Source organism: Sciurus vulgaris (genome assembly GCF_902686455.1).
Source record: "Sciurus vulgaris genome assembly, chromosome: 6".
Classification (NCBI taxonomy): Eukaryota; Metazoa; Chordata; class Mammalia; order Rodentia; family Sciuridae; genus Sciurus; species Sciurus vulgaris.
Genome location: NC_136466.1, coordinates 71,995,162 through 72,022,950, shown reverse-complemented (window position 1 = coordinate 72,022,950; position 27,789 = coordinate 71,995,162). Strand labels below are relative to the sequence as shown.

General features: G+C 50.8%; 1 protein-coding gene across 1 annotated transcript in view; it reads right to left on the bottom strand.

The window, feature by feature from the left end:
* NRG2 (neuregulin 2) overlaps positions 1-27,789 on the bottom strand; it is a 188,642-nt gene that overhangs the window by 14,504 nt on the left and 146,349 nt on the right. Inside the window, 6 exon segments of the mRNA XM_079144016.1 lie at positions 2,740-2,798; positions 3,170-3,250; positions 9,108-9,227; positions 17,626-17,695; positions 17,698-17,744; positions 24,079-24,250. Of these exon segments, the coding sequence (XP_079000142.1) occupies positions 2,740-2,798; positions 3,170-3,250; positions 9,108-9,227; positions 17,626-17,695; positions 17,698-17,744; positions 24,079-24,250 (549 nt within the window).

The window sequence follows — 27,789 nt, the reverse complement described above, 5'->3', positions numbered from 1 at the left end:
GACCAGTGATTGGTGAGGTCACTCAGCCTAGCCAGTCACCAGGTAAGCAGCCTTCTTCCTGGGATGCATGGAGGATTCTGAGGGGCCTAGAGCTGCATCTGCCCCAGTGGAAAAAAATTAGTCTACTCATGTTCACTGCCTGCCACTCAGCCAGGATGGGATGGTACCACTAAGTCATAGGAAGGTCCTATTGGCCAGAAATTTGCATACTAACCAGTAACCATGGCAACCTGATGCTGGACTCCAAGCAGGGCCAAGCCACTCAGGCAATATGCAAATTATTTATCCTGGACATATCCTATGACCCATGGTCATAAGGTGCCTGGACAAGGAGGCAGTGATGTGTGTGCAGATGTGAGCACATGCTCCTGTGTTTGTATGTGTGTGTGCAGGAGTGAGTGCATACACGTGTTGGTGTTTGTGTGTGTATTACAAAAGCATGGACAAGCTTTGACTCCTGGGGAGATGAAGGGCTGTCAGTGAAAGAAGGAGAAGTCTCAAAGTGCTACTCTGTTTCCTTATTTTCTGCAAAAGGTAACATGGTTCCAGGTGGTCTGGGCAAGGTCAGATGCTTTTCTCTGGAATGCAAGGAGGTGGCCAGTGCTCCTCCTGCCCTCTACATGCCAACTATAGCTGGGAGAAGTACTAATGTGCACTCCAACGACAATGGCAGGCTCTTTGCTGAGCCCCTCACATGCTTCGCTTTGTTTCATCCTCACAGCAGCCTGGCAGGCATACATGTGAGCCCCATTTTATGATGAGAAAACAACTCCAGAGGGGTTAAACGAGGGCCAGAACTAATAGGCTGCGCAGCTGGCATTTTCATCCTGGTCTCTTGGAACTAGAAGCTGGCCACTTCTTTGAGCACATTACACTGCCTCTGCAGTCCTTATCTTCTAGAGGTGCACATGAAGGGCTCTCCGAGAAAGTGCTGGAGAAGCACAAGTCCTTCACAGAAAGGTAACAGTAACGGTACTGAAGACAAGGTGGGAGGGTTGGGGGTTGCATTTACAGGCTGTTTTGGGCTCCTGTGGTTCTGCTGACCCTCTCAGCAGATACAGGCTGAAAGCTGAAGCAGCCCAGCTGGCAAAGAGGCATTGGACAGTGGCCCAAGTTCCGGAGATCTTGCTGCTCTGATTCAGGAGGGGCCAGGACTGCCTGTCCAGAACAGTCCCATGAGCCAGAGAGGCTCTTGGCCAAAGGGTGGGAAGGAATATAACCCCCACTACCTCTCACCTGGCCCATGCTCGGCCTGGCAGCTCTGTCCCTTCTTGCCCTACAGTTCTCCACATAGGCTGGACCTGACTTTGAAATTCTTCCAGAGCCTAGATTCTAGAGAAATTCCTTTGGGCTAAATGTCCTGCCTACATGTGGCTCTGTCCTTGTCCCCAGGGCCTTCCTCCCTGGCTTCTGCCTGGAGGAGCCTATGGGGAGCACTGCCTCCCAAGCTATGAAGACAGTTGACCATCTGGGACCACCAGCCCCCATCTGCTGGGGTCCCTATGCTTCTCCTGGATTAAGGGTGGGAGTAAATTTCCAGGCCTTTATGATGTGGTCTGAGAAGGCTTGGGAAGGTTCATTTCTTCACCCTGACACCTGCACTCCAAAACTCTTTTTCTCATGAGCTACCTAAATGTCCCCTGTGTCTCACCTTTAGCGTCTCCTAGAGTTCTACTTGCCAACATCCAGGTACCATCTGGATGCTCTAGTTCTTAATTCCTCATTGAACCCAGACGTCCACCCTGGAGAGGACTGGGTGGGCAGGGGCCTAGTCTGTTCTTCAGGATAGGAGGGTAACATGGTTCAGGCCTTGCAGGCCAACGGTCCACTGGACCCCAGGTGGAATCTGTGGCAGCAAGTGGTTTTTTTTTTTTCCTCTGCTCCACCTCCACCTGGTGGTGCTTGAAGGAACTGCTCCCAGGCCCTAATATAAACACTCCACAATGACAGCTGCATCCCTGGGTCAGCCACAGGGCTCACTTTTTTTCTTTTTCTTTTTGTAAACTATGTAAAGCAGAGAACTCCAACCTCAGAAGTGGAAAAAAGAAAAGGAATGAAGTCTTGGATGTGGATTCAGACCAGAGATGTCCTGGGGAGAATCACCAATGACCCTTGATTCCTTACCTCCCGACCCCATCCGCACTTAACTTGTAGTTTCTGAGCAATCCCCAGCCCACCCTATCCTGTAGCCACACAAATGTCCTGTGGCATCCATGGAGACCATTGCCCTGAGTTCTGCTTTCCTCAGTCTCCCCTCCTCCCCACTTTGGTCCCCGAACCCCAAACCAACATGTTCTGGCCAGATCAGAAAATAATTTTTGAAAGTTTCTCTTTCTCTCAAGCACACTACACACACCTGCACACACTCACCGCCCAGATCCATCATCAGCCTGACACCCTCAAATAGCCTTCAGAGGCCAGGGAGGGCTCTGTAAATGCCTCTCCCCATTCTGCCCAGGCTGTCTGACCCCACAAGTGGAAAAGAGACTTGAGCAGGGTCCTGCTGCTGCAGAGAGAGAATTCAGCATGACCGTGCCGAGGCAGTACAGCTGATGGATGCCGGAGGGGCAGAGGGTATATCGTTCTCCTCTGCACAGGCTTCTGGTGAGCACTGAGGACTGAGAGGAGCACGGGACACCCCCACTTCCCTCCCAGTCCAGATAAGCAAGGACCCATCCCTCCCACAGGGGGAGATTGCCAGTCACCAGGGAAGAGAAGAAATAGAAGAAAGAGACATACTGGAGAAGTTGACCATTGCGAACTGCTGACACCTGTCCCCGGTGTATCCCACAGGACACCTACCAAAAGAAAGAAAACCAGAAAGAGAGAGCCAGGATAGCAAGACACAGGCATTGCAACACCCCGGCACGGGCTCCTGCCAATGCCAGCTGGGTTCCTTGCCACCGTTACCATTTGTACTGGCCTGGCCACTCTGCCCCTTACCTGCAGCCCTGAATTTTAAACCCAAGGATTAGGCCAAAAATGAAAAACAAAGCAAAACAAAACAAAACAAAAGAACTAACAAACCAAAATACAGAAAAGAAAAGAGAAACAAAACAAAACAGCCAAAGATCAAAACAACCAACACCCCTGGCCCTATGCCCTACATTGGGGGGACTGCACCCGGAAGCTTTCTAAGGAGCAGGGACTTGTGTTTGTATCTTCAAACATACTTTGCTTAGGATCTGGCATGTACAATCGCAAAGGCAGTTTCTCCAAACATCTCTGTCCGAAGAATCCGTTTGGACATCTGGAGAAGGAAAAGGGGAAAAATCACAGAACAAACTGGCATCATCCGCGAGGCTAAGGTTAGAAATCAAAGTGCACAGTGATGAATGAGAAAAACCAAGTCAGGCACTTGGGGTCACACTTGTAGCTGAAGGGGCTGGAGTCGGGGCTGGGTGGAGGGCTCTGAAATCTTATAAACCTCTCTAATAGATGTGGCTCCGTGGGTGGCGGGAAGGGGCTGGGCAGGGAGGAGGATGATTTAGGGAAGCGGGGAGGGGGAAGATGGGAGGTTTTTGCCTAGTTGTCCTCCTGGTCGAGGAACTTTCCTTCTTACCTGCCTGGTGCCCCATGAAGCCAGCACTGCAGCCCCTTGGTGCCAGGCAGTCAGCCTTAAGGGAGACCAAGTTCTTGGGAGCCACTCCTTCAGGCCCTGCTGGAGGATTCTTTCTGGGGCCCTGGGCAGGTTTTCTCATACGTGAAATTCCCAGAAAGTTCAAAGCAGAACTCTGGAAGGCTGTTCCCAGACTGTGTGTCCATGACAAAAGTGACCTAGAAGATGTTTGATCTGTTCTCTCAAAGAGGGTTCTGTGGCCAAATAAGTTTAGGAAATTCATTCCCAGGGCTCCTCATAGAATTGCAGCTTACATTAGCATATGAAAGGTTATAAAAACTTTTATAGGAGGAAATAGCTGAACTTTCCAGTGTGTCCCAAATTTATTTGACCATGGAAGGCATTTTTTTAGGGGAACCATTGTTGAACACAGTTTGGGGAAGGCTGCCCTAGAACAATAAACATGGGGAAAGCTTAGTAGGGGAAGGGGAAGCTGGAGGGGAGCTGGAATTACCAGCGTCCCAAAGCTGCCTTCCTGAGGCCAAGTACAGGGGCAGGTTGGAGCAGGCTCACTGGGGGACCTGGAAGCCTGTTGCACATCAGGGGCCTGCTGGCAGCCAGCCTGGGCATTCCTGCCCTGTCCCTGTGACCTGCTCTTCCATTGCAGCCTCACTCTGCCCTCCATCTTCCCTCCATCTTGTCTTTCCTGCAGCTCAAAGGCACCACCCACTCCCATGTCCCTGACCTTATCCTCACCCGAAAGGTACACTTCCTTCTGCTCTCTGGCTGCCACCTCTCCCCTCAAGCAAGTCTCAGTCTTACAGATTTCTGGCAGCCCTCTATTCTCTTCTGAACCCCAGCAAGTCCAGTGAGCTGAGGAGAAGCTTATGAACAGGGCCAGACTGACCCCTTCTCCACATGGCCTCTCAGGGATGGGCCTATGTTGCCTCAGTCTGTTTTTCCTTAGGAAATTAGATAATGATAGGCTGCTGTTCAACAGGAATCAACCTAAACTTCCTCAAGAAGTATAGTGTGCTCTACCCCTTCACCTTCTAGTGTCTACAACCAGTCAGGAAGCCCCTGGGGTTTGTAGTGGGCAGTGACCACTGGCTGTGGCAGATACTCATGAAACCCTGTGGCCTCATATCTAGACTGGGAATGGGAGTGGTTGGTAGGCAGAGAGCTTGTTCCTCTGGACCCTGATGGCAGCTCTCTGGGGATATAAGAGATAGTCACTGCAGTGGTAGGGGTGTGTGCCAGGGTGGGGTTAGGGGCTGGGAGGGCTCTAGGAAAGTGGTGGGGGTGGGCAACAGGCATGCACGCTGATTCTGTTGACCAGGGTGGCTCAGGGGATGAGGTCCATCCTTCTCCAACCCCTGGCCTTTGTCCCAAAGGAGATGGGGATAGTGGCTAAGGATTTCCAACCAACTCCAGCTCTTCTTCCTCAGCTTTTGGACACTGGTGTGGGGGATGGGAACAAGAGAGTGAGAAGTGATTTTTTTCAAACAGAAGCATCTTTGGAGTGGAGGATAAATACCCAGGAAGTTGCCAAAATAACTCTTGGAATCCACAAAAGAATAGAAAAGAGATAGGTTTAACTGTTCAAAGTCTGACATTAGCCTGGCTCTTGGAGTCAGGTAAATCCAGTGTATATATGCATGTATATGAATGTGTGTGTGTGTGTGTGTGTGTGTGTGTGTGTGTGTGTGTGTGTGTGTATTGGTGTAAGAGAGAGAAAGGGGAGTGCAGGGGCAGGAGGGGACAAAGGGGAAATTTATTCCCATTGCTAATAAGCAGGGCTGCTGTCCCATGACACTTGGAGACCAATGACAATTTAGTATATTCCTGTAATCTCAATCCCACACACAGTTTGAACTCCCTGATTGCATCTTCATATCTTTCATGGCTACTTAGTTGCACAATTCCAGGGGATGTTATTGACACAGTCTATAACACAAATGTGCACCTTGGAATGGTGTAATATTATAGTGCTAATCTTCTTGCCTTGAGAGTGTTCCTCCTATCTGAACAAAGTATGGCCTCAGGGAGGAGCATAGTGAGGGGTAGGAAGGACTGGTAGTCAGTGATGCTCTCTGGGGCACTAGCTCCTTCAGGGGGCTCCTGGACACTCCTATCCCTCTCCTTCATCCTGTCCATTGAGGTTGGGATCTCCCTAGGGCAGACTTTGGGGGTGAGCCAGGCCTCCACCTCTCTAACCTGTCCCCAAGACCAGGGTGCGTTCCCCTATCAACCAAGGTGGGAGTCTGAACTCAGTGTGGGTGGGTGGCTGGTTGGTGGCTGGTGGGTTCCACTCAAACAGTGATGGACCCTCTGAATTTCAGGGGCACGGAGGACAGATCAGAAGGAGCAATGGGTAGCAGCCTTCCCAGCCCTTCCTGCCGAGTCACCAGCTATTACACTGGGAAGGTCTGTACCCAGGGCTGGAGAAGAGCAGGGGTGAGGGGGGGCAGAGAGGAGAGCCCACGGGCTGCCTCTGGGGTGACAGAGAGGTCAGGACCTCTGCCTTCCCTGTCCCCCAACCCACCTCCCGGGCCTCAGTTTCTCCTTTTGGTAGCCTGGGGATAATGCCATGTGTGCTGCCCTTACCTGGGGAGAGAGGAGGATGAAGGATGGCGGTGTGCCCCAGGCACCAGAGGGAGCGAGGGTCTCAGAGTCCATGAGGGGTGGGCGGAGATGTGGTGAGGATGAGCAGGCAGATGGGGTGGGATGGGGGAATCGCCTGAACATGGAGGGCTGGAGGGAGCAGAGCGAATGGGGATGGACTGATGGGAGAGGGAGGCATGCCACTGGTATGTGCACAGGGCTGGAAAGAGAGTCTTGTTCTGTCATCATCCCCTGAACCAGTCCCCAAGAGTCACGCACCAACCGTGCTCAACAAACACACGGAGAGAAGAGGAGAAAGCAGCAAGAGGAAGTGTGGGGGCCCCCCTGTCTGGGCCAGACAGGAGACGGTCACCTTGATTTGGATCCCCATTTTCAAATCCCCCTAAGTTTTCTTTTTTAAAACAAAATTCAGTATCAGTGACACTGTTTCTTTTGGCACTGAGTTCCAGAAAAACAGGAGGGTTACGGAGTGTGCCTGCTTTCCAACACTCCCTGTAGGGCTTGAACCAATACACAACAACAAGTGTAAGAAAACCAGGAAGGAAAACTGATTTTATAGAAACTGGAATGAAACTGACCAGTGTAGTTTCATTATCCAAGCTAAGCGGAAATGCAAAAAAATCAAAATAAAAAGTAAACAAACAGCACAAATGGTAAGACGTGAGTTCCGTTTCCTAAGTTCTTTCCTTTTTATTCCATTCAGGTGTCATCAGGAATCCCGAGAGGCCTGCCCCCCTTCCCTCCCAGCTTGCCCAACCCCCAGAATGGCCTCTGGGCTCTGCCCGTCCCCTCCCCCCTGCCCTTCTCCAGCACAACTCAGAGGACCTTGATCCCAGCCAGGGATTTTCCTCTCCTTCTTCGGGCTGACAAAGGGAGCCAGGAGAGTCAGAATCCATGAGCCCTGATTGGGGCTGACCCAGGGGGGGCTGAGGGTGGGGAGGGTGTAGCTCTGGGTGCTAAGTTCAAATTCTAAGCAGTGAAGCCCAGTTGTCCTGGTGGGGAGGGAAACAGGCATCCACCATCTTCACAAGGGCAGCAGGCTCCTGCCTTCTACTCCTCTTAGACTTAGCCCAGGCAGGGCTCCTAGGGGTGCAGCCTTGCTGGCGGGGTCCTCTGGTACCTATATATCGTCATTCCTCCCTTTCCCACATGAAACTCCAAGACTAGAGCTTGGGCTCCAGAGCTGGCTCTGCTCAGCCCTGGGGCTTGTCCTGGGGGCTGACCCTTCCCTGCTGGAGTCAGGGCTGATTTTAGAAACAATGTTGGATCCATTTGAGGGACAGGGGTCCAAGGGGTAGGGAAGAGTAAAGACTTGGTGTATGGGGACACGGAAAGGGGGATGCAGGACTGGCCATCCCTGTTAGGTATTCCAGGGCTCTTATGAGTTTGATGTAGATCTAGTCCAAAGAGCTCAGAGCATTTTCAAGGCTAGAACATTCCCCAGGGACTATAACTAACGTGGCTGCCTCTCAGAGGAAGAAACAGGGAAGGCTGAAGGTGGAGGCCAGGTTAAGAACTTCCCTGGAGGACCTGCTGTTGCTCTTGGAACTCTTCCCGGAGGTTTGGGATGGGAGGAGGATGGGAAGGGGATGGTAGCAGGTGAAGGGTGGGACTAGAGAGGAAGCCAGCCGAGGAGGCCAGCGGGGGCTAGAGCCACAGTCCCGCCTGGCAATGTAGCCCAGCGACCCCACCCTGAGGATGAGTGTGAAGAAGTGTGGACCTTTGTGACCACATGGTTAGGTGGAGGGGGTCTTTAAAAGTCCTGGTCTCCTTGCCAGGGCCATATTCCTAGGAAGGACTGAAGCCAAGGAGGAGGATGTAGATCCGGCCTGGGAGGCAAGAGACAGGAGAACTAGAAGTGCTGAATCTGGCCTTGTCTACAGGAGCTCAGACCCCTCTCTGAATCTCCATCAATATTTTGGTGGTCCTTGCCCAGATGCCATAAGAATGGGGCAGCTTTGGCACCTTGCGAGGGCCCTAGACTTGGGTTGCTTTGAAAAACCCAAATTGTTCACTAGACCCTCTTCCCACTCCTCCCCAAGATCTGGCCAGAGCTTGTACTGCCCTCCCAAGTCCCTTCCCCCTCCTCTCAGGCCCACCAGAAAATTTTGTCCACGGGCTCTGGGGGCTCAGCTGCCCAGAAGACCCTGCTGGGCCTGAACAAGCCCTCCCTGACTGCCCATGTTCCCACCTACTCTGTGGTGCTATGGGGAGTGGGTGGGTCTGAGCTCCTTGGAGTTCCTGCTGGGGGCCACCCTGACCTCCTCCACTGGGCAATACCCACAATAGTGTCCCTGCTGGTGTCCCTTCACTTCATAGAGTGGGGGTCAGGGCTAAATGGGCACAGGCAGCACTTGGGCATATTTGCTCAATGGGGTGCTGTAGGGGCATTGAGAGCAGCCAGATTCGAGGAGTTCTGGGGAGACCCCTCTTCTCCCCTTAGGAGAGGGACCTTCAGGAGCCAGGGCTTGGGGCTTGGTGGCCCTGCCTGACACTACCAGGTTCCTCATTGCTGGGGAAGATGCAGCTTGGGACAGAACTAGTTTGGAGAGTTGTTGAGAGATGGGGAAGGAGGAGAGAGAAAAAGAGAAGCAATAGAGAAAGAAAGAAAGCCCAGTGCCTTAGACTGGCATTCCCATCTCCCTAAAGGGTATTGGTGGCAGGGTGGACATCAGGAGATGGGTGGCCTAGCAAACTGGAACAGCAGGAGCCCATGTGCCCTTACGTTTCTTATGTTCCAGACATATATTATGCTTCCTCATATATTCCAGAAAGGGCTAGGAAGCAGGGCAAACCTTGCTGTCTACACCCTTGGGGACCCCTTGCCAGTGACTGGAAGCGCACTTTTCCTAGAGCCCTCCACTTCTGCCCCGGCATCTCCTACCCTGCTCTAAGCCCCATACTGACCCCACTGGTCACTTACTTGCAGGAAAGCTGGTTGATGCCCTCGATGTAGTAGCAGACGCCTCCATTGACACAATAGGACTTGGCTGTCTCGTTGCACTTCCGGGCGTGCCCCGACCAGATGACAGGGTGGTGCTCACTGGAGGTATGAGAGACACATGCCAGTGACCCACCGAGACCACCTCTGGGTCCCAGGAATCACGTTCTTCTTGGCCTTTCATGGCTTATCTCAAAACTGGAAGATCATTAGAGACTGCAGGCATGACTGGGGAGGGGAGGTCTAGGGGTCCTCTTGCTTGCCAACAAGGCAAATAGGAGGCCACCACAAGCTCTGGTCATCTGCCCAGTGCGACCTTGCCTCCATGCTCTGGGAAAACCTCTAAAAGGTTTTCATTTTTTGGAGGGGGGTGAGAAGGTAGAAGAAAGTTCCTCTGCATCTTCCTGCTTCCTCTGCTGGGATCAGGGCCCACTTCCACCTCTTCCCTCCTGTCTTCCTGGGGGTTCCACTGAAAGTGGAGGAGATGCTGATGTCTGGTATGGGCAAAAACGCTAGGAGGGAGGCACCTGCATCCACCTTTACTGTTCAGGTTCTTTTGGTGACCAGGGGGTGGCTGACGGGGTACGGACTTGAGAGGAATGGCACTTTTGGGACATTGCCATTTCCTAAGAGTTGGAGATGTGGGGAAACCCAAGCTTCCACACGCTTCCCCTTTTCTCCCAGGGATGGACAGAATGCTACAAAGGCCACTACGCCCTGTCTCCAGAAGCATCTAGGGTCTTTTCATATACTCCCACACCAGGCAGCCCCCTTCTATCCTGCCTCATCAGTTCTTGCCTCTGGAGGGAGCCTCCAGGCCATGGAAGGCCCAGGCTGTAAATCATGGGCTTCAGGTTGTTGGGGAGGAGATGTGGTTAAGGAGGATCAGGGCAGCTGGGATGTGAAAACTGACTGACAGAAAGACTGGGCTCTGTGGCTATTGACCCAGACTGTATGTTTGATTTAGCAGACTCATTGGAAAAATCTAAGTGAAGAAAGCTCTTCTCCATCAGGGGAGGGTATACAGAAAGCTGGTTTCACAAGTGAAAATTCTTGCATCAAATGTAGTTTTCATCTGTAAGATATTGCCCTATGCTGTGTATCTAGATGGGCTACCAAAAGGGGGTCCTACTCCCCGCTCAGTTCTCTGGGGGCTCTGAGGATCTCTTACTCTCCACCTAGCGTAGCCTTCTGTCAGAGACAGCCCATCCTGACTTGTCCAGCCCTATCTCCTCAGGGGTATTGAGTCTGGATGCCTCCCCTCAGTAATGGGGCGGGGCTGAGGGGAGGAGCGCAGGCACTTGGCGCCCTCAGTGTTTAGACATGTAGGGAGACAGATGGAGCGTGGGGAACTGGGAGCATACACACAGCTCTGCCTCTGTATATGTCTGAGGAGCTCACTGATAAAACCCAGCGGACAGGGCCAACTCCCACCTTCCCCTCCCCAACACGTGGGCTGCAGAGCTGGCATCCTTGGCCCATTCCCTGCTGAGGTCTCCTCCAAGGCTCAATGGCAAACCCAGCTGGGACCCACATGCTGGCTGGGGAGAGGAAGAAGCTTCATGTTGGTGTCTGCCTCACTTCTGGGTCAGTGAGACCCAGGAAACTAAGAAAGGGCCAGAGAAGAAAAATAACCGAGGTGATCACGCCTGAAGTTATAAAGTACCATTGCTGGGCAGAACCTAGAGGTTGTCCTGCCCTTCGATTACGCTGTAAAGGAGAAGTGAGGAAAGAGAATGGCAAAGTGCCCATCCAGAGTCACAGTGTGTGTTGTGACAAGGGCCTTAAGGCTCCTGGCCCCTAGTTGTGCAATCTCAACAGCTACCCAGTCCCCTGTGAAAGAAGACGTCAGCACCAAGGCTTGCCGAGAGCCGATGGACGAAAATACAAATGTGGACGACAGGCCTGGGTCTTCCTGGGGGCCTTGGCTAAGCCAGAGAAACCTCAGCCTGGGCCTGCCAGGCCCAGCGTGGGGTCCCTCTGCAGTCACGGTTGGCAGAGACTGCCAGTTGCTATGCCCTTGTTGTTATTCCTCCCAAGCTGAGGGAGCAGTGGACAGCAGCGAGGTTGCTGGCAGGGACCGCAGCTGCACATTTGGGCTGGTCACACATACATGCCTGTACTCATGGAGGCCTTGGGAGGCAGACGACAACTGAAGAATGATGGACCCTGAGCTGTGGTGCATTGAGGCCTGGCTGCCAAGACCACATCAGCATGAGATGAGGCTGGGGCCCCGGAAAGGCAAAAAGGGAGGACAAAGTGGGGGCTGGTCATAGAAGGTGTGGCAGAACAATGACCGCAGCCCTTTCCACCTCAGAAAGGTCACTTTCTAGTGACAGGGCCTTCCCAAGTCACTACAGTCCAACTCTTGTTGGGGGTGAAGCCAGACCTCAGGGAGATGTGCACGCTGCAGAGGTGCGCTCACACCATGGTGCCAGCAGGCTGTGCTGGCACACACGTCCCAAGGCAACCGGTCTAGACTCCCTTGTCAGCGTACTTGTATTGACCGAGTTCCCCCCATCTTTGCAGAAGCAAAGGTGACAAATGGATTCTAAATGGGAAGGTTTAACTGCTCCCTCCTTCCCTACCCTTTTTTCAGGAGCATGGAGTTAACCCAGGGATGCTGTATATCTCCAGCCCTTTAAAAAAAAAAAAATATTTTGAGACAATGTCTAAGTTGCTGAGGCTGGCCTCAAACTTGAGATCCTCCTGCCTTAGCCTCTCCTGTAGCTGGGACTGTAGGCATTTACCCTATGCCTGGCTCCCGACTGCCCCCTTGACATCTGTACTTGGATGGCTCACAACCACCCTAAACTCAACGTGTCCAAAACTTAGCTCCTAGTCATTCACCCCAACTATCTTCTCCAGCTTTTCCTCTGTCAGTAACTAAATGGCAGCACAACCAGAGTTCTAGGGAGCATCTTTATGTCCTCCTTTATTCCCCCCATTATCCATCCACCAGGCTTGCCACTTCTAACTCCTTAAGAGCTCCATCTGTGTCTCCCAACTTCCTCCTCTAGTCCAGGCCCCTGTGTCTCTTCCTTGGATGACCACAGAGTCCCCTCACTGGTCTTCCTACCCTCATCACCACCTTCCTGCCTTCATTTCTAACTTTTTTTCTTGGCAGCTGCTGCAGTGGTCTTAAAAATATGTAGGTTGGGTTGATTCCTTCCATGATGGAAGTTCTCCAATGGCTTCCTTTGCACTCAGAATAAAACCCCAACTCCTCCCCAGTTGGCCTCACTACCTCTCCTTTCACCTCTGATTGAACCCCCTCTTACCCTTCTTTCTGGAATGTTCCTATAACTGGTGTCAGCCCAGCTCCTCTACTAAGCCAGGACGTCCCAATATCAGTCCTCTTCTGGTCTCTCTCCCAGCTTCCCAGTTGTCAGGCTCCTTCCTGATTCTTCCTCTCTGCTTCATGTACTTTCTGCTTGTAATACTTATTTGAATCTAATTAAATGATGAGGCATGCTGTTATTAGCTCCTTCAGTAGAATGTAAGCTCCCTTAGGGCAGAAACCACATCTCTAATGCTTCACTAAACCCCAACATTTAGCCAAGTTTCTGAAACATAATAGGTGCTTAACACATGTTTACTGAATCAACAAATGAGCAAATAAATATCTGATTCTTTGGATAAAAGTGCCTTCTGCTGCCAGCCCAGGGGTTAGTCTGGTATCCTTGATTGATTATATCTTTTTCTGTAGGTTAAAGGTATTATCTTCTATTAAATGTAAATATTCCTGAGAGGTCCATTAGGGAAATGAAATCAAAGTCATAATGAGATACACTTCACATAAGATGAGGTGTTACTAGGAAGACTGGAAAAAAGATGGCTAATACAAGTGGTGGTGAGTTTGTGGAGAATTGTGGTTCGCGCATTGCTGCTGGAATGTAAAACAATGTGGCTGCTTTGGAAAGTAGTCAGGTAGTTCCTAAAAAAAATTAAACAGAATTACCGCATGCTCCAGAAGTTCCACTCCTAGCTATATCCCCAAGAGTTTGAAAACCTATGTACATACACAACTTGTATATGAATATGCAATAGCAACAATATTCATAATAGTCCAAACATGGAAACAATCCCAGGGACCCAATAATCCAAATTAAAGAATGGATAATAAACTGATGAATGGATAAATAAAATGTGGTACATTCATACAGTGGAACATGATCTAGCCATAAAAAGTTATGAAGTACTAATTCATGCTATAATGTGGCCGAACCTTAAAAAAAAAACATTACGTGAACTAGAAGAAACCAGGCACAAAGGGCCATATATTATATAAATCTATTTGTATAAAATGTCTAAAATAAGTAAACCCATAGGGACATAAAGTAGATTATGGTTGCAGGGACCAGAAGGAAGGAGTGGAGGTTAATAAGTATGGGTTTCTTTTTGGGTGATGAAGATATTGTGGAATTTGTGGTGACGATTTCGTAACTTGGGTGACTTGGTAAAAACCACCAAATTGTATATTTATTTAAAAGGGTAAATTTATGGAATGTAAATTATGCCAACAAAATTAATTTTAAAGAATCTGGAATGGGCAAACCCTGGAAGTCATTATCAGTCATTGTATGGCCTTTAAGGACTAAGAAAGGACCAGAATGGAGAGACAACCTGGTGCTATGGAGCCGTCTCCTCATTGCTCATTGCTGCAGCAACTACTTTTCTTCCTTGTACATAGAAAAAAAACCTTTGCTTCTCTTTGAGATGCAGACCCAGCACCTCTTGATACATCTTGGTTCCCTTCTCACAGTACTCAGCGTGCCCGTTGGCAAGGTAGACTGTCTTTCCTCCCCGCCTATTCAAAAGGCAGATGCTTTTGAGCCTATTTTTTAGCTTCCTGACTTGTGAGGGCTTTACTGGGGGCCAGGACTGAACTGCTCAGAGCTCAGAGCAGGGCCATGCTGAATGTGCGAGTCAGAGTGCTCATGTATGTGTGTGAGTGTGTGTGTGTGTGTGTGTGTGTGTGTGTGTGTGTTCCCTGTGAGGGGACGAGCCTGGAGGTCTCTGCAGGGCTTCCATAGTCCTGTAACACCCCAGGGTCAAACTGCCTGCCATCTGGGTCAAAATCTGATATTCTGGATCTGGAATGGCTACCCTAGGACATCCCTCAGTTCCCTTTCATCACGGGGACAAGGAGGCTGGTTTCTTTAATTCAGAAGTGATTGAACCAAGCTGATTGTTTTGTTGAAAGTTCCACAAACTTCTGCTAACTCCTCATTTATGCCAGCTTGGGAAGGCCGGAAGCCTTCTGTGAGCTGGCCGAGTTGTGACGGCAAGGAGAGCCTGCTCCGGTTTGGGGAAGGAGCATTGGACTCCACCAGAAAGCAGTAGCCCCTCAAGAGCCAGAGGAAGGTCCCTTGCTCAGCCTGGTAGCTCCTTGAACGCCCTGCCCCTGTAACTGGCTTCCCTGGGGCCTGGGCGGGCCAAGCTAACCCACCTTGGGATGAGTCAGAAGGGGGCAGGCAACATCCTGGCAGCCCATTCTCCACCCCCCTCCTCAGGGTGTGGTTGCTGCAGGTCTCCTGGTTCTATGGATAAGGAGGCCCAGGCATCTCTGCCTGTGAAAATGTCCCCAACATGGGCCTCCTGGTCATCTGCAGTGACCCTGTTCGCCTCCCCACCTCAAGAGCAGGCTCTTACCTGCCACGGACTGGGCAGCAGAAGAGGGTGTGTACTCTGTGTGCATGTGGGTTAGGTATAGCAGGATGTCAGCCTGAACATCAAACCAAGAATCTCATAATTTTAGGGGGAAGAGGCTTATAGATCAGCCTCATGAGGGGAAAACTGAAGACTAGGGAGGTGGGGCAACATGCTCAGGGGTGGACTAGATCAAATCTCTCCAGGCTACGGGCACCCAGGTAAGGAACCCTGTGGGCAACCAGATTCCAGATCTGCCCTCCATGCCTAGCCCAAAGGCTCCACTGTCTGGTTCCAAAGGGATCAGAGCAAGGCCTGCTGCAGGCTGAAGGGACTCTACAGTTTATCTCAGGGGCCTCACAACCTTCCCTGGCCTCAGGTCTCAAGCCCAGTACAGTAGAGCAAGCAGGGCTGTGGTTTTCTGCAAGGCAACCCACCTTCCTTCCTCCATGAATAGTACCTCTCGAGGAAATGCTTCTCCATGTGATGCCACAGGGCCAGGGCTTGGGCACACTGCCTCTCAGTAGCCCCTCTGTACATACAGACAAGCCTGGCAAAGATGGTGCCTCCCACCTGAACAAGCGACAGGGCCAGTGGGCACATGATGTAAGTGGGGTCAATCAGAGTCCATCCTCGTGATTGCTACGTGTGGACCTGGAGACAGAGGTGGCAGGCTGGGATGATGTAAGCCTGGACCTGTCTGTGGGCATGGCCTCCTCTTCCACTCCATCCCCCCGCGTGGGAGAAGCTATTTCAGAATAGGAAAAGAACGAGGCCAACACACAGAGGGAAAGTGTCCTGACCCATCCTCTCTGTTCTTAGACTCTCATTTCTAAGGCCAGTTTGACCTCTGGACTTCCCCAGTTTTAACAGCCAATAAATGAATTCCTTAAGGTAGGTTTAACTTGAGTTCTTGTCATTTCTAACCAAGAAAATCTTGACTAATAAAACAGGAGACTCCAAGTCCAAGGTGGATCTGAGGATGTCTGCCCACTATGATGGGTGACAGGTGCTCGGTGTGCCCTCCCACCAGGCTTGGGACAGGCTGAGAAGTGGGGATGCAAATACCCCTACTGCTAACCCTGCATGGTTTGGGACATGGAGGAGGCAGTGAAGGCCTTGGAGCAGGTTGTAAGTTCTTTATATAACATTTACCAGGTACCTACCATGAGCCAGGCACTGTGCCAGGCCCTGAGGCCAGAATGGTAAACAGGCTAGACAACCCCCATGGAACTAAGGCTAAGTTTGCCTTGAATTTTACATTGTACAGCTCTATCATTAACTAGCTGTTTGACTTTGGGCAAAATATTTAGGCCTCTCCTGAGCTTTTCATAACCTATAAAATACATCCGGGGCCTGAGTCAGGGTTTAGGAGATAATGCGGAGTCTGGCTCAGTAAAATAGGTAGCTATCATAGTGACTCCCTTTGTCCCTGTTCTCTCCATTTCTGAGGCTCATCCTCCACTGGGGTGCCCACATAGAAGTTCAGGAATAGTAACGGGACCTAGGGATGATCTAAGACCAGAATTCCAAAAGATGCTATCAGACCTAAGTGGGAGTGACACTGCAGTGACCTAAGTTGGGAGTGACACTGCAGTGGGCTGAGCTGGTCCAGGAGGAAGGCTGCCTGGGAGAAGGAAGAAGGAGGGGATGGCAGGGGAGAGACCCAAGTCAGGGCTGGTAAGATCACCAGATTGGTGAGTAGGAAGTGCTTGGCCTGTGGCTCCACAGGCTGGGGGTGTGGCTGAATGAAGGTGTGTTAAAGGCCACTGCTCTGAGGCAGGGGAGTAGGGATGAAACCAGTGCCAGGGTTGCCCTTGGGGTGGGCCTGGAATGGAAGAGGCAGTTATGAGAAATATCCAGACTGGATGATGGCAAGGGAGAGCAAGGAGCCCCAGAGGCTGGGAGAACAGGGCTGTCTCTCACCAGTACAGGGCAGATGGTCTGAGGGTCATGGGACAGGGAACATTACAAGTTTTCTTTTAGATAATGATGGGTTTGGGGAGTACTGGAAGTCTGGTGGAAAACAGGTAGGTGACAATAAATACAGGGCTAGATTCTGTGACTGGCCCGACTGAAAGCAAATCCCAATAAATAGGTGGCCGAATGGCATGCTCCAGTCTGTGGGTGCTGGAGCAGAAAGGCACTTGGTAGGATTTGGAGCCCTGGGGTTAGAGTGGAGGGGGCGCTGTATGAGGACAGGCAGCACTGGCAGGGTAGAGAGGTGACTTTCCAGTCAGAGGTAGGACCAGGGTCTGAGAGGACAGCTCAGCAGGGAGGCACCCTCTGCTCTGAAGCTGGATCTGCCACTGCAGAGAGAAGTCAAGGGTCTTCGAGGAGAGAGGATGTCCTGTGGGAGAAGGTCTGCCATCTCTGAAGAAGGCTGCTCCAGGGGGATCTAAACCTGGCCTCGCCCGCCCCTGGCCCAGTGGAGACAACCTCCTGCACTCAGGTGCCTGAAAAAGCAGTGGCCACAGGCAAGCAGCTGGCAGTGCCCCGGGCCTGCCTCTCCCCCAGCCCGCTCCTGGCAGCCCAGCCTCCCATAATTACCTTCTAAAAATATTCTTCCCTCCACCCCCACCTCTTGATTTCCAAAATATTTAGTTTTCAGGGTATTTAAAATGAGAGTTGGCGGCTACTTCCAGCTCCAGATAACAAAGCTAAACATTTATGCTTCGACTGCATTTCTCTGAATCGGCTGAGATCTCGGGTTTGATATGCAACAGCGGGAGGGAGGGAGTCCAGTGCAGGACGGAGCATGTGCAGGCCTCCTGAGGGCCAGGGGCAACAGAATCCACCCTGCCAAAACCCTCTAGGGGACCCTTCCCTTCCTCAAAGGGCCACCTACCGCTGTTGAACGTGGAGCCGGCCCCGGACGGTGTCCTTCCCCAGGATGTTCTCAGCCTCGCAAACATACTCCCAGCGTCCTCAACCTTCACCTTGTTGAACTGTAGTCGAGAGTTCTTTCTGGTTGGGAGGGGAAAAGAGGGGGAGAGGCGTGAGCTGAGGGGGGCGCGCCGACACTCCCCAGCAGTCTCCCCCCGCAGTCACCTCTCCCTAGTGGCCTTGCAGGTTGGCTGGAAAGTAGATTTCTCAGGTTGGGCCTTTCCTGGGGTCCAGAAGGAATGCTGAACCTCCGGAGCTGAAGGAGACCTGGACCCTAGGGCAATACAGGGTGGGGCTAGTGGCTACACACATGTTCTAAATCTATGAATTCTCACGTCTATTTTCCTAAGGCTGGACCTTTTTTGTAAATTTTCTGGGGAAGAGAGCCAGGTCCCTTAGGAAGTCACATGGCTATATCCCTCATTCTCAGCTGCTTTAAACTTCCTTAAAAATGGCCACTTGTCACTCTGGATATGTAGGACACATTCCCATGCAATGGTTTGAATGTGTTCCCAAAGTTCATTAATCCCCCAAGTGATGATGTTGGGAGATGGGGCCTAATAGGAGGCTGATTGTCACAAGTGCTCCATCATGAATGGATTAATGTTGATTTTGTGGAAATGGATTTGTCATAAATGCAAGTTCAGTCCCTCATCCTCTTTCTCTCACCAAGTGATGCCTTCTGTCATGTTATAGTGCAGCAAGGCCCTTGCCAGATGTAATTTCTTATCTTCAACTTCTCAGCCTCTAGAACTGTGAGCAAAAACCACTCCTATTGCTCATAAATTACCCAGTCTGTGGCACCCAGTTATAGCCACGGAGAGTGGACTCAGATACCCAGATGCCTGGGACAGCCACAGTCACCTCTATTCTGAGAGGTTCAGTTGGCTACTGTGCCCAGATCCCAGACCAAACCTGTGGCTCTCACCTGCCTTCCAATCAGCCCTGCCACTAAGGGGCACTCTGTGACTTCTCCAAGGGGCTTTTGTTTCATTTATTCATTCATTTGACAAATGATACTGAGTGCCTTTGTGCGCCAGGAACTTGTACTTCACACAACAAAAAGATTTTGGACTTGATCCCAGGGCTGAATTGGGCGCCTCTTCCCATAGAAGGGAAGGCTAAATCCTAGAGGGCTTCCTGACTTGCCCAAGGTCACCCAGCAAGGTAAAGGTCGAGGTGAAGTAGGTGCTGCAGCTAGTGAAGACATGGGCATCTCATCTGAAGCTGGGGCTAGCCCCCTTTTCATTCAGTCCCTGTATGCAGAGTCCCTCCATGCCACTGCCCTGGTTTTATGACTCCAGCGTACAGAGCCCTGGCTCCCCTCTTCTTCCTGAAGTTCTGGTCAGACTTCACCTTCCTTCTCAGAGCTTCCCTGCACTTATCCCAGCATGCCTGGGCTCTGCAAGGGTCTGTTCACAGTTCCCATCCGGACTTCTGCCCCATTGTTCTCAGGGACCAATGAGAGTGCTGAAAAAAGCCCAGGACCCCAACCTGGATCCCAGGGGGAAGCAGGAAGTAGCACAGAGGAAATGTCCTTGTGTGATATCATCTTCTCTTTTTTTTAGTGATGAGTTAAAAACAACAATATAATAACAACAGATTCCCAGAATATGTGTAGTGGGTTGGAGGGGTGGTGGCTCATGGGACAGGGTGTAGTAGAGCTGTTGCTGCCCTGAACCCCAGGGACATAAAACAGAGCCAGGACACTGTTGGGGTAAGGAGGGCAAGGGAAGGTGAGCAGAGAGGCTGGCCCACAGAGATGCAAACCAGCCCACAGTACCTACCTGTGCCTATGCTTTGGGGACCTCTTTCCTGGCCTTGCCTTTACCTCTGAAGGTAGGCTTCTTCCCCCATATCCTCACCCCAAGGCTCCCAAACTAAAGTGCTGCGAAACTGTCTTGTCAACAGAGCCTATCGCTGTACTGGGACCCTCACTAGTGTGGTGACAGCTGCTTGACTATACCCTACCTTCCTGGCTCGAGCTGTCTTTGTCTCCTTGGCCTGGTGCCTGCCCATAGTCCTCTCTGTCAATTAAAGTTTGTTCCCTTCATTAAGCAGAGCCCTGGAGGCCCCTCTGACTGAGACAGCATCTCCTTCCCTGCTCCTTAGCCTAATTAGATAGCACAGAGCCCAGCTTCCCTGGGATGAGGCCACTCTCCCTTCTGGGCCCACTGGACAAGGAGGGCAGGGATCACCTGAGGGGACCCAGAGACAGACCCTCCTCACACTCACAGTCACGTTCAAGGGAGCCTCCCTTACATGAAATCACATGTAGCAGGACAAGGCAGAGTGAGGCTCAGGGTGTTTGAAGGGAGAAAGCTGGAACTTTAAGGAAGGGCTCGATGAGAATACTGCCCCTTGGAGGAACAGAAAAGAGGTGACAATGACTCTCCAGATTTGCCAGCGGCAGGCATCTTGGTTTACTGGGGACACATGGCTCTCAGGGAGGTGGGCTCCAGAGACACAGAGGCTCTGGGGTGGGGTGAGGAGGAGGGCTCCGTGGGTCTCAAGCCTGGGACCACTACATTCCCTCCTCACTCCTACCTCCAGCTGCAGTCCTTAGGGACTCACAGCTCTCTCTGGTTTTCCTAGTGCCCCAACACTGTGCTGACCCAGGTTTGTCCCTATGAAGGGTGCCCATCCCCACCTTCCCCAGCTGGTTCTCTGCTGGCAGGAATGGGATCTGGGCGGCTGCACATTTTCCTCAGCGCCTACCCCCTGCCAGCTCGAGGGGCCTGTTCCAGCCTGCCCCTCATAAATAAGGGAACACGCGGTTCTGCAGGGGAGGGCCCTGTGCCCAGGACTTGGGGGTCAGTTTTCTGCTGGCACAGGAAGGCTGGGTCAGATGCTGCAATGTGGTGGGCACAGAGTCACACAGTGCCAATGGGGAGGGGGTCTCCGCAGGCCAACAGAGACACCAAGACTGAGCACAACATGGGCAGGTGGAATGTATTCCAGGAGGGCTGTGGAGCCTGCTGCAGGGCAGGCAGGGAAGACAGAGAAGGGCTTCCCAGAAAGGAATCTCCTGCCACTGGCCCCTGCGCTAGGTGAGATGTGTACAGAAGGAGAGTGGGTAGCGTGCAGAGGTGGCAGCAATATGAATCACTCCAAGGAGTTCTTGGTAACAGGAAATCAGAAGTTCCCCATCCTGGTCCACTCTTCACCACTAACAACTCACTTCTAGCATCCCAGAGGCAGGACAGGTGGGACAAGGATGGTTCAGAATAGCCCAAGGGTCCTGATAGGTAGGGGCTTGGGGCACACTTCAGACTCAGGGGCCTACCACACCCAGAGGAAGACCTGACCAGGCTGTTTCTGGACTGGGTCACCCATTTGTCAGAGGAAACTTAGGCTTACCCAGGAAGCATTTGGTTCAGAAGACAAGAAAATCCAAAGGCCTATTGCCCAACCACAGTGGGACCTAGGCCCAGGAGATGAGGCCCAGCCCTATAGGAATCTCGTCAATTCAACACTGAATGTAGGTCTCCACCAGATCCACAGGGTGAAGGCTGTACGGGGGGCTAGTCATTGTCTCTCTCATGTCATCAGTGACAGTTCCCTGCACAATGCAGTAAAGTCATGTCTAAGGTACTGTTGGAGGAGACAAGAGCTTCAGGGCTTGGGCATGTATTCCTGAGATATGACATTAGCTGGACCTTGGAGAACTTTGCCAGGCACAAATGGAACAAGCACAGGGAACAGACCAGCATCATGAAAGTAAAGACCAGAGGTTAGGAGGGCAGTGATGTGCAGACAGAAGGATCTGAAGAGCCTTAAGGCTGTACCCAGCATGCTGCAGGTTCTCCAGATCTGTCAAGTAACAAGTGAACAATCACAAATGTGTCCCTGTTAGAAAGATCATCCTCTGTAGGCACTCACAGGGATCTTTGAACCTCCAAAACTGAGTGTGTAAGGCCTATTTTGTTTTTTTTTTTCCGAAGAAAGGAAGGAGATTTCCCCCAGGTTCTACACTGAAAACTGGACTAGAGACTCATGAAGGCAGGGGCCACTGTTGTTTCCTTTACCAATGAATTCTGAACCTCTAGCAGAGTGCCTGGCATGTAGATGATAATATGTACACATCGGATACAGTAATGATTTTACAGGGGGCTGCAGCCTGGAATGGCGCAGGTGGTGGAAAAGCAGCTAGAGGCAGAGGCTGGGTAAAAAAATGCAAAGACAAAGAAGAGGGCATCCCCTTCAGAGATGTGGTCTTCCCTGTAGGGATGGCAAAGCTGTTGGGCAGCAGGGAGGCTGGGTGTGCACAGCTGAGAGCAAGCACAGAAGGCAGAGGCTGGGTTGGAGAGGCCAGGGTGGAGAGGCTGGCTTGGGGCATTCAGAATTGAAACACCTGTGGACGATTCAGGGATAGTGTCTGATGCTGAGCTGGTAGCCTGGATCTGGAGCTCTTTAAAAAAAAACATCAAGCATGGAGATGGAGGCTTGGGGTCTCAGATCTTTAAAACCACGGGAGAGGGTGAAATCACCAGAGGGAGAGAGGGGGGAGTGAAGCCCAACACATAGGGAAGCCAGCATCATGGCGTCTGAGAGGTCACACTCAAGGAGGAGCAGGGGGAGCCCACAGGGTGAAGGGAGCAGATGACCTGTGTCAGGGCTGCTGAGAGGCCTGGAGGCTGGGGTTTGAGAGCCCAGAGGTCAGTGGGGTCTCTCAGGGGCCTCAACCATGGAGAGGCCCGGGAAACACTGAGGAGTCAGACTCTCGCAGGGCAGTGTGGGTGGAGCCACTGTGCTGCAAACACTCTCTAGAGACTGTTCTCGGTGGTGGAGGGAAGAAGAGAGATGTGGCAAGAGCTGGAGGAGCACGAGGAGACAGCACCCCGGAGGGAAAGCTCTCAGAAGAGAAGCGAAGCCACAGTAGTGAGTTCGCTAGGAGGGAGAGAAAGGCTGAAGTTACCCGAGAAAGGAGGCAGTAGGTGGGGCCACGGCTCTGGGGCGAGTGTGCACGTGTGTACAGAGGAGCCTGGGGCCCCCATGGTGGGGGGCCGGTGGAGGGGATAGGGATGGGCAGTGGGGGGTGCGCCTGGGGGTAATGTGAAGGATGAAGATGAGCACTCTCTTGACTTCCACTCTCGCAGTGAGGTAGGGGAGAGGCCATCTTCTAGGCAGAGAGGATGGGAGGCAGACAGAGTCCTACCAGCTCTAGTTCCAAGAAGCCTGTTCACTCTTCTCTCTAGTTTGGAGCCAGTCTTGGCTGGCAGTGAGAAGCGGGTGTAGGGGCCTCAGGTGAACAGGTGGGAGGCCGCAATTTCTTGATAATACTGGACTAGGGACACACAGGAACACCCCTGACCCTGTCCCCAGCCATCACAATTTCTTTAGGAAGTGGCATTTCTGTCACCTTTATCTAAACCACACCCTCTTAAATTCATGTTTTCTGCCTGGGCCACTTTCTGAGGTGACCAGTTGTATCTTTGCCTCTACTCTTGGCAGGAGAGTCAGAGAATGGGAGGGTGACTCCCCCTCCCAACTCTTGCACAGGTTCCCAACACTGAGGCCCAGAGGAAGGAAAGCACACAGGCCACACAGTAAACCAGGTGTGGCCTGAGCCCGGGCTTCCTTTCCATCACTTCCTGTTACGGGCCAGGCTGGACATTCTCTAAAATCCTTTCCACTTGCGTGTGATGGAAGGTGAGCAGAAAAATGACAGTCAGAAAGGGAGTAGTTAAAAGCTCCTCTGTAGGTAGAGACAGAGAAGGCCAGGGTGCTCCTCAGATAAGAGAGTTGAAGAGTAAGGTCAGGTGGAAAATCTGTTTAGCCTGCAGAAAGAGGAGGGGGCTACTCATGGAAACCTGGTTCCCCTGGTGCCCAAAGCCCCCTGCCTGACCAACCCAAGATGGATGAGAAGCCAACTGCCAGCCTGAGACTTGGGGAGCTTCTGAGTTCATCCCCTGGAGGGCTGAGATTTGGGGAACTTCTGAGTTCATCCCCTGGAGGGCTGATTCAAGATTCAATATAATTCTCATAACGTAGGAGGCATAGACTCCCCTCACACCAACCAAACCTTTTCCTCTTACCAAGTTCTCTGACAAGGGATAGCTTGCCAAGTTCTCTGACAAAGGAGGTGGTTTGGAGGCAGGGTCTTTCTCCCCATATTGCCAGATTTTTGAGAATTTTTTTTGACACGCAAGGACTTCTATGGGTAAAGCTGACCTTGACAATCAAATTGCCTCCAACCATCTAGAGACATTGGCTGCTTAACTCTTGTCTGCCGTGTGCAATCCACCAGGCCAGCATAACCAGAAAGACCCAAAACTTCAAGGAGAGGACTGGGGGTGGCAAGGAAGCAGAACAGAGAGAGAGGCTGGGACTGGCTCTGTGCTGGGCCTGGGCACATCCCTTCTCAGAAGGGAGGGCAGCTGGTGGGACAGAGGGTGGGATGGATGTCGCTCACCTGCCATTGCCATATTTGATGCGGATGTCTCGGCTGCGATTGAGCTCCTTGCCATCCTTGAACCAGCGGTAGGAGGGCTGGGGGTTCCCGGCTGCTGCCTCACACTTCAGTGACTGCTTCTCGCCCACCTGTCCTGTCTGGCTCTTCATCTTCTTCAGCTTGGGCCGGGTGGCTGTGGGGTACAAGGCAAGTGAGTGAGTGTGGTGGTGGCAGAGGCAGCACCGTGCATAAGCAGTTAAGGGCTCCTGTCTGGGGTTCAGTCTGGGGAGAGGAGGGTGAGCATGGAAGTTGCCCCTCCTGCTGTCATTGCTTAGCTCAACTGAGGCTGTATTTACAGTCCGCAGTGAGATCGGTATACTGCTATTTATGGAGTTTCCCTCGTACTTGGCATGGTACTAGGAGCTTTATGTTAGCTTATAAAACCTTCACAATAACCCCATGAGCTTATTGAAGTGTTTAAACCCATTTGTAGATGGGAAAACTGAGGTTCAGAATGGTGAAGTCACTTCCCTAAGGGGAGATGATGGAACTGGGGTTCAACTCAGATCATGGACTCAGTGCTCATGATCTCTCCTGTCCCTAAGCCCCAGGTCTGTCCCACAGGACACAAGCAGACCAAGAGGACAGACTTGACTACCACAGTGTGGTTCTTGGTGATCTGGTGACAGTGGAGCCCAGAGGAGCTATCCATGTCCTGGGGATGGGGCTCACATAGCTAGGAGCTAGAGATGAGGTTGAAAGATGGGGAGGGGTGAGTCTGGTGGAGGCAGCACTGTGGTTTGGGAGAACTGCATGTGGTCCACTGGGATGGGCTGGCAAATGGGTGAGGTGGACCTGGGTAACTAGGCATGGGCTGTGCTGGTGGGCACAGGTCCACCACGGACGCAAAGCTGTGAGTGCTAAGCTGAGAGGCTTCTCCCATTCTTCTTCTTCTTTTTAAAATATTTTTAGTTGTAGTTGGACACAGTATCTTTATTTAATTAATTCACTTATTTATATGTGGTGCCAAGGATCAATCCCAGTGCCTCACACATGCTAGGTAAGCACTCTACCACTGAGCCACAACCCCAGCCCCATTATTCTTAAACACATCCTGTTTCAACATGCCCAATTCTTTACTTCCTTGCTCCTCTTCCTACTGCCTGCCCTGCTCTGAGGAAGGCGAGGGGAAATCAGTGCTCCCTGCAGAGGTACGTAATAAATTCCTCCAGTGTAGCCCTTTGCAGGATATGCAATACTTTTGTGCACATTCTTATTTGGTCCCTGAGCTCTGTGAGAGCTGACATTGATGGCAAAGATGAGACTCAGGTTCAGAAACTTGACCAAAGTCACCTAGCTGGATAGCCAAAGAGCTGGGACCAAAGCCCAGATATCTGAATGTGCAATGTGTTGAGCTGGTAGCAGGCTAGTGTCTACTTTTGCAGCCTCACCTCTCTTTGAGGAATGGAGACCCTGGTTGTTCAAATTTTTCCAATAGTAAAAGGGAGGGTCTGTGAGGGCCAGGAATTGTCTAGAGACTGACTGCCCCTGTTTAGGTCATTGGTCCTTTCCTTGGTAGCTCAGAGTCTGACAGTGGGCAAGGGCTGGCTCTGGAGAAAGGCCGGCAGAGAGGGCCTGGAGAGAGGTAGGGGGTCCCCTCCTTGAACTTAACCCTGAGCTGTTGCTTGTAAGTACAAATCAGTGGCGTGAGGTACCAGGAACAGAGAGAACTACAAAAGAAAGCCTTTCAAAATGTGTTACCTAGGGCTGGGGCTATAGCTCAGTGGTAGAGCCTAGAGCGCTTGCCAGGCACGCGTGAGGACCTGGGTTCAACACCCAGTACCACAAAAAAGAACGTCTTAAGCAATGATTCTTGTGAAATAATTTTGTTCATTTTAGAAAATTAAAAAACACAGTCGGGTAAAAAGAAGTAAACAAAATCATCCATTATCCCAGTACTCAGAATGAACACACGCACACCATTTTTAAACAAAATGGGGTGATCAGTGCCAGTAACATGTTTCTCTCATTTAAGAAAACAATGTAATCCTTTCACCTGGGTGTGACATATTAATAATAACATTTACCAAATTGAATTCTATGAGGTACGAGTATCTGAAGAGATGAAAATAGACATTACTTGAGAAAAAAGTTTCTGTAAGGAACATGGGTGAACTTGGCTAATGGAGTATCTTCATTGGCTTCAGTAGATTATCTAAGTAAGGGCCTTAAAACTTTTTTCTTCGATCCCTTAACAGCATTTCAAGGAAATAAAATTATGTAGAATAAGTTCTATAACATAACTTCTATGCATATATATTTATAGATATATACATATTTTAATAGATAATATATTCACAATTCAAAATTTAAGAACCATAAAGAGTATTTAAAACGGAGCCACACTTCCAGCCTCTAAGTTCTGAGCACAAATATTCAGTTATTCTTCCAGGAAGCAACTAATTTTACCAGTTTCTTTGATATCCTTTTAGAGATCTCCTAAGCATATATGAAAAAACCCCTGGCACTCACACATGTTTTTTCACCAAATCATTTTTCATCCTTGCATAATATTCCTGTGTGGTGTATCATAATTTATGTAACTGAATCCTGTTGTGAGGGGGTCAATGTGCCCCCACCTCCCATCACAAACATCCCCAGAGGAACATCCTTGTGGCTTTATCTACATGCTGGTCCAACAGACACAGCTGTAAGGGCAGTGTGACTCTAGACTCACTGCGTGTGTTTCAATCCAGGCACTGCTACTTGTTAGTTTTGTGTCCTTAGGTCATTGACTGAATACTTCTACACCTCGGTCTCCTCATCTGTAAAATGCAGGTGATAAATAATAGCTCCTATGATGGCCGTGAGGATTATACGAGATAATGCATGTAGAGCCTGGCATGCACAGAGAATTCAGTAAAGGTCAGCTTTTATTATTATTGTTATTATTATCCACAATTCTTTCCTAAGGCAATCTTCCTAAAAGTGGCTTGCTGCGTCAAAGGGTATGCAGTCTTTTGGCCTCATGAGCTGCCAAATTGCCCTCTGGAAACGCTGCTCCAGTCTGCACTCCCCCAGTGAATGACAGGGCCTGTTTTTTCCACACCCTCACTACCGCGAGGTATTATCGTGTCTTTAATCTCTGCCAATTAGCTAAGCAAAAGATAACGTCTCTTTGTTGTTGTAATTTGCATTTATTTGATTACTGATGAGGCTGAACATTTTTCATAAGTGTATTGGTCCATTGTATTTCTTCTTCTAGAATTGCCTGTTCATGTCTGCAGTCTGTTTTTCTATTGAGTGCTCATCTTTTTATTGATTTGCAAGAGCTCTTTAGAAATATTAAGGCGATTAACCTTTTGCTACAATGTTTTTTCTTTTCCCCAGTTACCTGCTTCTCACATTTTTAAATGCTGGGGTTTTTTGTTTTGTTTTTTTTGGTTTTTGTCTTTTATTTTTCTCACCCAAACGTGTTATGAGATGAATCTACCAATCTGTTGGCCTTTCAGGCACTTCATTATTCTAGGTGAGATTGGAGTCCTGCCTCAGCATCCTTCCCTAACCTGCCCCCTGCCATCCTGCATCTGCTCCAGAGCTCCCAGTCACGCCTTATCTTAGTGCTTAAACCCAGATGCTAATGTGAATCACATGGGAGCTTCAAACTTCCGTGGATGCCCAGGGCATATCTAGAACATTCTGAAGCAGAACCCTGTGAGAATTGTCCAGGTG